General features: G+C 43.3%; 2 protein-coding genes across 3 annotated transcripts in view; one reads left to right on the forward strand and one right to left on the reverse strand.

Moving 5' to 3' along the window:
• The window catches only part of itm2cb (integral membrane protein 2Cb), a 4,938-nt gene extending 256 nt beyond the window's left edge, over positions 1-4,682 (reverse strand). The window contains exons 1-6 of one of the 2 annotated variants that reach the window (XM_068599336.1): positions 4,503-4,682; positions 2,247-2,384; positions 1,916-2,104; positions 1,702-1,812; positions 1,389-1,539; positions 1-904 (exon numbers count right to left, since the gene is read on the reverse strand). The exon at positions 1-904 is cut by the window's left edge and continues 256 nt beyond it. In XM_068599336.1, coding sequence (XP_068455437.1) covers positions 813-904; positions 1,389-1,539; positions 1,702-1,812; positions 1,916-2,104; positions 2,247-2,384; positions 4,503-4,589 — 768 coding nt within the window. In that variant the 5' untranslated portion in view covers positions 4,590-4,682 and the 3' untranslated portion in view covers positions 1-812. Of the gene's footprint in view, positions 905-1,388; positions 1,540-1,701; positions 1,813-1,915; positions 2,108-2,246; positions 2,385-4,502 lie in introns of both variants that reach the window. The other variant, XM_068599327.1, reaches the window with a different exon arrangement.
• A 1,861-nt stretch (positions 4,683-6,543) lies between these two features.
• On the forward strand, positions 6,544-8,055 carry hes6 (hes family bHLH transcription factor 6). Its single transcript, XM_068599346.1, has 4 exons — positions 6,544-6,812; positions 6,894-6,980; positions 7,109-7,190; positions 7,469-8,055. The coding sequence occupies exons 1-4, from the start codon at positions 6,750-6,752 to the stop codon at positions 7,882-7,884; spliced, it is 648 nt and encodes a 215-aa protein (XP_068455447.1). The 5' UTR covers positions 6,544-6,749; the 3' UTR covers positions 7,885-8,055.
• Positions 8,056-10,000: the final 1,945 nt, after the last annotated feature.

A 10,000-nucleotide genomic window follows, 5' to 3' on the forward strand; every position in this document is an offset into this window, starting at 1 on the left:
GGACAATGTTTTAGCCTTTGATATCATCTACAGTAAGTGATCTACACAAAAAAGCACTCTTTTTAAATATTTCATAAACTCTTAACACGAAGCATCTCTGAAGCAGACTTTGGTTCCTTCTATCCCTCTGAAGCGCTGCTACTAATCACAGTCTAAAGCCATTATATCCAAGGAGTAGTCAAGTGTTATAGCGAAGGAAATAAAGAGACAAAACAAGTCGATTTTAGATAAAAAAAATCTATGCATGTAACAATATGAGCTCCAGAAGAAAGTCAATGTACAGTATATATTGCTTAGGAACAATCAAAGTTATATACACCCTTCATTAATGATACAAACCAGCAAAGAAACGTCTAAAGTACATGAGGTATGTTGCGCCATTTCATGACATACAAAAACAAAATAAAACAAAATAATATTAACATGAGTGCACCATGCAAACAGCTTCAAAATCTCAATTTCATCTCCCACAGTGCACTAGGTTACTAAACAACAATAAGGAAGGACATTCCTAAAATGAATCTAAACCAAGTCTTAGTCCGATGTAACAAACTGACACACATCAACATCGTATGCACTGCTCGACAAGCTACAGATATATCCCAACACGTGTGAAACGTCATCCACAAACACAGACTGTGAATAGAAAAAGACATTTTGTACATGGACAATAAAAGAGCATTTCCAACTTGAAAAACAAAACAAAAAGTAAAACTGTTGGACAAACGCTTGCTCTTAAAGTGCAGTTAAAAGCCTAAAGAATTCAAGAGGTATGCTTTCAGAGTTGGATGGCTGTTATTTCCGCCTCAGATTTAGAACCGGTCGCAGATGACGGTCTCAACCACAAACGTGTTCTCAAAGTGACGAATGCTGTGGCACCTCTTTGCGTTGCGCCGCTCAATACCTGGAAGAAGAGGAAGAAAAAGACGCATTTAGAAAAAACACTCAGTGGAGGTTTGGAGCAGTGATATTATTTATAGTGCAACAAAGCCTGCATGTCATCCCCACAAATCACATCCATATATGTGCTGAGGGGAAGCTCGTTGCATCACATCTCTCACACCAATCAAAGGCGGCATCACCGCCTCCTCCTCGTGTGTGGATGTGTCCACTGCTATGACTCACTGAGCAGGAAGTTCCCGGGCTGTGCCCACTTACACAAACACTGACATGATAATCAGGCTGACACAATTACTGAAATGTACACCAGGAAGCCCCTGTTTGGTTTTTGTTGTATTTGTTTCTTTGCCCGGTCACAATGTCAACACTTACTGGTGGTGTTGGTGCGAAAGTTGGGCATAAATTAGCAGAATCGACTCATCGTTTGTCATTTATCATCTCCTATAGTCTGAGTAGATTGGAGAAGGGAAGTGGACGAGAGCACTCACGTCTGTGCTGACTGCGGCGTCTCAGGCGGTAGGTTTCTTTGCCATAGCAGAGTCTGTGGATGAACGGGCCCAGCTGCCTCATGTTTCTCACCCTCCCTGTCACCATCATCTCCTCCTGGATGATGTACGTCTGTGGAAGGTACGTCCCTCTCTGTGGCAAAGAAAGCACAACAAAATGAATCACTCAGTCGATCGGTCGGTGGAAGGAGCACCGCGAGCCGGAAGATGGGAATGCACAGTGATTCGTCTCCAAACGATGCTTTGACAACGGCTTCGCCGCTGACGTCAGCAGAAAACGTAATGCGGGCCTCACCTTGACGTTGACGAGCAGCTCCCACAGGCTCCGCGGAGGCATCACCAAGGTTGTGTTCAGCTCGGTGATGTAGCATTTGTCCAAGGCAATGTCATAATAAGCTGTGAGGCCCTGAAATCAATTCAAAACAAAGTTACAACCTCAGCGGTAATGAAACACGAACAAGAAAATGCAACGAGAGCAACTCAGTGAACATATAGAGGCGTTGACCTACCCTCTGAAAGTCATGGATGATATCAGCGGGGTCACTGCCTCCAAAGTGTGGGACGGGGACACTAATCTGCTCGTAGTTATCATCGAGGTAAATGCCAACATTCTCCTCCAGTTCCTGTCGTCCCCTCAAAGGAGCGTACACGGAGTCCTCGTAGACGACCCGGCAATGGAACAAGCTGTCTTCTGGGATCTGCTAGTGGGCGCAATAGAGCTAAATTAGCATGTGACAGTCACTTTAGGTTGTATCTTTTTCTTGTTTGCTTTACGTTTGTTAAACATTCTGTGCCACTGGGTTCAGGATCTTATGAAAAGGGATCCAGAAGTGAACTGACCTGAGGTATAAAGTAGTAGCGATAGACATAGATAGAGGACAGCACCAGTCCTGACATGAAGACCACCAGGCCAAAGGTCAGGCAGCACAGGCCAGTTGGAAAGGGCTTTTTGTGCCTGACGGGAAGAACCAGCTGCCCCTGTGAAGAGATCAGCAGTTTGGTTAAAGATCCACGAGAAAAAGTTAGTTTACCGAGAGATTGCTGTGTGAACTTAACTCATTCTTTTGACGTGATGGTATTACGTGGGATTTTAGCAGGACCCCAAAGTTTCACAACATAAGGTGCAAAATGATGCAAAGAACATGTCGGGTTTCATGTGCGTCTTTTTATTGTTTGATGTCTCTCGAGGAGTGTAATTAGGTTTTCTTGAAGCAGGGCAACAAAGTACTGAATGTTTTTCATCCCCGGGCTCGGTAGTTAACTCGATATTAATCCTATGCCCGTCTATGATGGAGAATCCGTGGACCTAACGTCCTCTCACACATGCTCTCTTGGACAAAAGACGAAAACGGAACGCTCATTAACTCTGACAGGAGGAGGTTGCAAAGTCGTCAGTCAGGAGAGGAGATCTGAGAGTCGTAGGACGGCTGGAATGAGACAGATGCTCACCCGCGGTCTGCTGACTCCCTACTACTGTTGCTATGGAGAGCGGAAGCAGGGAGAACAGATTGTGCCAGGCTCTGACGGAGATGCTGGCACGTGGCCGTCTGGGTCTATTCTCGGAGGCCTACTTCCACACTCCATATTTGTTAGTTTCCTTGCGTCCTCAGTGGGAGTCAAAGCCAAAGGAATTACGTGGAGGAGTCCCTCAGCAGAGGCGGACACATTAATAGATCTACACACATTGGCTCTGACGCCCGGCCGACTGTCGCAGCCGCACAGGATGGATACAACCTGTTAGATCATGTCTTATTCTTCTGTTGACGTATCAAACGGGTGAAAAAGTGGTGTGTACGGAAGCGATGGATGCGTCACCAAGTGGTATATTCACTGTGTACAGTGTGACGGGGGAAAAGGAGGAGGCTTAGACAGACGTACATCCATTGTGTGCCAGATATCGAATCATGTTCAACTCCTGGGAGGTGGTCCAGAAAGGAGGCTAAGAAGGACAAGACTTAAACCTTTAATTTAGGTTGAAGTCCGTCTACAATCCCAACCGAGAGATAACAGGATCAGGCTAATTCAATACTTCAAGACATCATGCACATCGCACAATAAACTATTATCTATCGAGTTTGTTTCATTTTAGTTCAAAATACCGGTTGAGCCATGTATGAGAGCATTTGTCATGTTGCAGAAAAGCAGTTGCCATTGTAACACAATGAGATGTTCAGTTCCCTTCATAATAACTCAGATCTTACTTATATGGACAAAATGCACATATGGACCATATTTTTGATTGGATTTAACTCCTGACTTTTTTAATGCCAATTTTGATATATAAAAAAAGCTCTGCCTTTACATCATGTGCACTGTTCATACACAACACGCACGGATTCCCACTCTAAATCCCAGGCTCGTCGTCTGTCGGGGGCCCCCTGTAGGATGCCCGTGGTATGACGTCTCGTGACGTCACTAACTGGTGCAGTGGTTCTACTACAGTTCAGTTGTTTACTCGTGTCGACAGAACCAGGCTGTTGGCACGACACAATAGAAGATGTTACTTCCACGTGTATACTTGGACTTATATATTTCATGCACGTATGAAGCATTTAGACTACTTGTGTGATATTCTGCTGATGGCACAATTACAGGACAGCCATCTGCAGTGTGTCCTCGCGATGGCCAAACAAGGTGACGTAATGTCAGCATCCCCAGGCTGGGATGGGTCTTTTCCATCATTATTATTATTATTATTATTATTATTTTTATTATTATTATTATTATTATGTTACAGTAAAATAAGCTTTTTTGTTTACTGTCAGAAATAGTTTTTAGCAGTAACTGAAAAAGGTGATAAAATAAACTGCACTACAAGGTGATTTTCAATCATTCAGTAGCATTTAAAAAATAAAAAATAACTGCAACATCATATTTTAAAGAAATCCTGATGTTTGAAAACAAGGTTGAATGCATAATCAAAAAGGTCATGGATTACCAGGTCAGAATCAAATCCCAGCAGGTGCATGAGGATGCAGATACAAACACATGCAGCTTCAACCAAATGAGCGTTAATGTGCAAATTGTGTCCCAATCTATACTGACACACAAGACAAATGGCACAAAATAAAACATAAGCAAAGAGTGACAACTCACGTGAGCCTGAGGTATAATGATCTTGTCTTCATCGATCTCCTTTTCAGGCTTCTGCGCCGAAACTGTCTGGAAACTGATCTTCACCATGTTTGTTCGGTCGCTGTGTTTTCTTTATCTTGCTAGCTGATGCTCAGCGTGCTGCTTTCATCCACCGAGCCGGGGAGATTATATAGCGGCGGACCGGTCTCGCCCCCGGGGATCAGTGACCTCAGCAGAGCGTATTCTCTGACGAACAAGCAGCGTGTGGGTCTAAAGGAAAAGCCGCCTCGCCGCTGTCAAAATAAGAGTTCGGGTCTGGATACAAAACTACATTTAATGTTTAAAAACCGCTGTTTGTGGGCTCATTGGTAAGAACGTCAGTTCCATTGAATGTCCAAAGCGGTTTTGGATCGAAATACAGTGTTTTAAATTTCCGTTTGTTAATATTAAACTATCGTGTGCCCTTATTCTGAAGGCAGGTGCCCGATATGGTTGTGCTTTCCGTTTTTTATTTAAAGCTCTACTGTTCTCAACACTATCATCCGGAAATGGAGGGTTGTGTCAAACTCTCAGCCAGCTTTTCGACTGCAATAAAGTTAGCTCTATGTCACTACTACTGATCATTTTACTTAATGGTAATACTTATCTTAGTAATAATAACTGTTTGCACTCGGGCATTAGCAAAGCATGTAATGCATGCATTACTGAACATCACAGTACACTGTGTACTGCACGATTTGTACTATAGTACAATGTGTACTTTAGGTTTGGGTATTTCATGTATATTTTTATATATAGTATAAAATACTGCAGTGCGACTTGAGCATTTGATAAAGTAATAGTATTAACATGTAAGAGAACCTTAGGCACATTATATATTGTTTTTAAACGTGGTTACAAATGTATTAGTGTTGTAAATAATACAAAATAACTAAAAAGAAATCATAAATACTAATCAAATTCTAATTGTTGTATGTATGCATAAACCCACGGCGGCTACAACATTAACACCCAGCAGCCAGACTATTAGTAATGTACTGCAACAATAAAGCTGTACCAGTGGATCACTACAAACCAAACTTCATGTAATAGTGCATATCTACCCTTACACAATGTTTGCAAACTCACAGAGTTGCACACAGCCACAAAAGGGTGTTCATATGATTCACAACCTAAATTACGTGTTTCAGTTAAAAAAGAATTACTAGCTTTAATTATACAAGAACAAACAATTATAACTTCAATTCCACGGATGATCATTTTGAGACCGCACTGTTTCAGGCTGCTTGTTCTTTGCGAGAGGCTGATGGCTTTTTACACAAGTGTACTTCACCAATGTCTTTTTACACAAGTGTACTTCACCAATGTCTTTTTACACAAGTGTACTTCACTAACGGCTTTTTACACAAGTGTACTTCACCAATGTCTTTTTACACAAGTGTACTTCACCAATGTCTTTTTACACAAGTGTACTTCACCAATGGCTTTTTACACAAGTGTACTTCACTAACGGCTTTTTACACGAGTGTACTTCACCAATGTCTTTTTACACAAGTGTACTTCACCAATGTATTTTTACACAAGTGTACTTCACCAATGGCTTTTTAACATGTGAACTTCACTAACGGCTCATCCCGTCCAAATCACATCCGTCATTGTTCTCACAGAGTGGAGCACTTGACCTCATAGGTGCACTGATGGCTCACAATCAAGCATGATATACACAGATAGTGGTTCCACACTTTAAAAGACAGTGCTTAAGAATATTAACATTAATATTAAGTAAATGTTGAATGGGGTGTTTGTCGTTTTTGCAAAAGGAGCTTAAGACACTCAAATTACCTGGTTATAATTGTTTTAAAATGTCATTTCAGAGCATTGTAGAATGACTGTTATGAATCCTTTTTATTTCCATTGATTTATCCTATCTTATTTGTTTCCGCTAAAAGGGGATGCTCTTTATTTACCCCAACTCGGGTTGCATTTAACTTAAGGGTTCTTCTTGGGGACAAAAGCCGACGTGACTCGCGGGCACGAGTCTCGCGCGCCCGGGCTCTTGTCTCTGTCCCCCATTCATATGTAAATGAGCCGTCATATATACCGAGGACAGGCCCTCGCAGCAGCACTGAGGACTCTTCCCGCACGCTTTGTTGGCCGCTGGTGTCGCCGGCCATCTGTCCCATTGACAAGCTGTAACGGCTCTTTGGATCACACGCCAACCTCCAGCCCGGTCGGCTTCTGGCAGCGCTCGGGTTAACTTTCACCAACATGGCCCCCAACCGTAACGACGCGGACGGAGGTGATGACTGCGGAGTCCAATCTGACAGAAAGGTGAGGGCGCTCAATGCCAAGATGTCCGTTTCAGACTCGGCGGATAGCTGAAACGTAACTCTGATGTTACTGTTTTGACAGATGAGGAAACCTCTGGTGGAAAAGAAAAGAAGGGCTCGCATCAATGAAAGTTTACAAGAACTCAGAGTTCTCATGGCGGATGCAGACGTAAGTTAGGCTGCTGTGCAGCGTGTGTTAGGCCCCTGGTTGTGCGGCTCCTCGACGTTAACCGCCCCGTGTTGGTTTAGCTTGAGTCGCCAGCGCTTGTTACTTATCGCTTTGTTTCCCCGCTGCAGTTACAATCAAAGATGGAGAATGCCGAAGTGCTGGAGATGACAGTGAAACGGGTGGAGGGCGTCCTGCAAAGCCGGGCTCAAGGTACATATCGTGTATCCACGTTTACTTGAGAGTATATATATATATATATATATATATATATATATATATATATATATATATATATATATATATATATATATATATATATATATTCACACACAAATAGTACATTTAACGTAACTGGCACCGCGTCCTTCCGCCGGACAATATAACGCCAATATATGCAGGTTGGCGCATTAATCTGCTAAGTAACTGCTGCGGCCGCAGGTGCGCGTGCGTCTCCCGAGCTGACGGTCGTTTCTCTCCTTTCTCCACAGAAGTAAACGCCGTGAACCGGGAGGCGTGCGAGCGTTTCGCGGCCGGCTACATCCAGTGTATGCACGACGTGCACACGTTTGTGTCCAGCTGCCCGGCCATTGACCCGACGGTGGCCTCGGAGCTGCTGAACCACCTCCTCGAGAGCATGCCCCTGAACGACGAGGACAGCCTCCGGGAGTTGCTGCGGGACACGGCGGCGCAGTGCCCCGACAATAACAGCGCTTGGTCGGAGAGCGTGTACGCGGCTCTCGTGTCCCCGGCTCCCTCCACCGCCTCCACCGATGACCTCTGCTCCGACCTGGACGACACGTACTCGGAGCAGAGTCATGTTTCCTCCTCAGAGGAGGCGGACTGCCCGGATGCGTTGAGCGTTCCTTCCTTAGCTTCCTCCAAGTCAATGTGGAGACCATGGTAGATCATGACAAACCAAGCAAAAGTGCATGTTTTTAACGACACTAGATGATTTAGTGCGTTGTGTTAGGGTGTTTTGTCGACCCAGTGCATGACAATAACACTACTGAGGCATCTGAGAAGCTCTTTTTGTAATTAGTGTGTGTGTGTGTGTGTGTGTGTGTGTGTGTGTGTGTGTGTGGAGGGGGGGGGGGCTATACTAAAGCTAAAATGTATTTAATAAATAAAGTATGTAATTAAATCTGTTAGTCAGAAGTCAGAGACGTGTAGAGGTTTGGGAGTGTATTGGCCTTATATGGGCCTGCCTTCAGTGAAGGGATAAATGCATATGTAAATATTTACTTGTTGAATATGAATGGGATGTATAGAAGATAGCTGTCCCAATAGAAATGCATTGTAAGTTGTGTGTAAATTATTTTGTATTTAGGATGTCTTTTAACTTTGTATTTATACATGTCTTTTAGTAGGCTACCTCATCTGATTTGCCTCAGTTAAAACTGTTTAATAAATACCTTATTTGGCTTTTAAATTGCATTTGTTCTGCTTCTCAAAAATAAATACCACATTTCACACACAAGGATCCCACTATACAGCCGCCCACGGCTGTTTTCAAGATGTTAGTTATTACTCTGCAATTGTGGGCCATGTTTGTGCTCTCTCTCTCACCAAGATCCCTTAGCACATCGTAGGCATTTGTGAGGTGTGAAATGAGTAATGCACTCACTCCTTATATAGACCTAGTTGAGGAGTTGACAAATGTTTTTTATAACTACTTGGTTTCAGCTTTTTTGATGTAAGTTTTAAAATGACTTGGCAACAAATAACTCCCAGTCATGAAACTGGGCTCTTGACTGGCAAAGCCACGACTGTGCGGTTATCAGTTTCCCAATATATTGCAGTGTAGCTCACTGATTCTGGGGCTTTCAAAATGTACAAACAATCTACTGTTAAAACGCTAAACACCACCTATAGCAGTCCCACACAGAGGTGCAGGCTCTGCAAAACTACATCTGCACCCTTTGTTGTCCCACTGGCGGCTGAGAATGAAGATGAACCGAAGGCCACCTCGCTCTTAATCCATTTCTAGTTCGATGGCTCGAAGTGTCACTTCTGACAAGTTCTGACCCATTCTTTGGGTGAAACAACAAAAAGAAAAGATTAATACGGTGAGCATGTGATTACACATAGAGCCTCTCTACTTAGCATTACTGCTGCTTCACATGTTGGTTTTATGCTTTTGAACACTTCCTCCCCACATTTCAAAGTGAAACTGAGTTGTGTTTAACCCTTTATATGACAGCTACAGTTAATACTTCTATATTCTATAAGCAAAACACATGACGTTACCCTCACCATGCCGCTACCGCATTGGCCAACATATGCTTTACCTGTGTTTCCATTTGTTGCTCTACTTCACTGTATTTCAGAGGGAAATGTTGCACTTGTTTTACTCTACTTAATCTAGCGATAACGGTTACTTTTGTGTAGGCCCAGCAAATGTTGCTTATAGGTCATGCATCAGCAATAACATGTATCCAATCACATAATATTGACATTTCTGAAAAGGAGAAATTCCGCATTTTGGGTAAATACACCTTTCCTTGTGTAACTCCTGAGTTCACATGGATCTACAGTCCGTCAGTCTGCGCGGGGACCACACCGGATCTCCAGAAGTGCAAAAGCCCGCTGCAGGAGGGCAGCTTGCTAATGTGGTTCAGGTGTGAACAGTCGCTTTGATCCGTGGACTGTCTGCAGAGAGAGCCAGCAGATTGCGTCGCAGCTATTGTTTCGGTGGTCGGGACAGAAGGTGAATGTCACGACTTCACAATGGACGATAACGTTTCTTTAAACAGCAGGTTTGTATCATCTAAAGCCGCGTAGCAGGTGTTTATCTTCAAAAAGGTATATTTTAATTGTATGTTCATCAAATCGCTCCCACCTCACCATTTGTTAAGCACGGGTCTTTTTCTAAGTCGTTTGGAGACTATCATCATCATCATCATCATCATCAACTGACCATCGGTCCATTAACAGCTGCAAACATCCATCGCTGGTCCAATTTAACATAGCACATGCGCCCCGAGTCTCAAAAAGTGTTGTCAGCAGACATTAACACACAC

Source organism: Clinocottus analis, unplaced genomic scaffold (genome assembly GCF_023055335.1).
Source record: "Clinocottus analis isolate CAN_PGR_092001 unplaced genomic scaffold, fCliAna1.0.p SCAF_11, whole genome shotgun sequence".
In the NCBI taxonomy this organism is placed as follows: domain Eukaryota; kingdom Metazoa; phylum Chordata; class Actinopteri; order Perciformes; family Cottidae; genus Clinocottus; species Clinocottus analis.

What these genes read in the sequence shown, in the direction of transcription:
- hes6 (XM_068599346.1), top strand. Translation starts at nt 6,750, where the DNA reads ATGGCCCCCAACCGTAACGACGCGGACGGAGGTGATGACTGCGGAGTC. An exon ending in GAGTCCAATCTGACAGAAAG is followed by an intron (nt 6,813 to 6,893) that starts GTGAGGGCGCTC and finishes CTGTTTTGACAG; the next exon opens with ATGAGGAAACCTCTGGTGGA. An exon ending in TTCTCATGGCGGATGCAGAC is followed by an intron (nt 6,981 to 7,108) that starts GTAAGTTAGGCT and finishes TCCCCGCTGCAG; the next exon opens with TTACAATCAAAGATGGAGAA.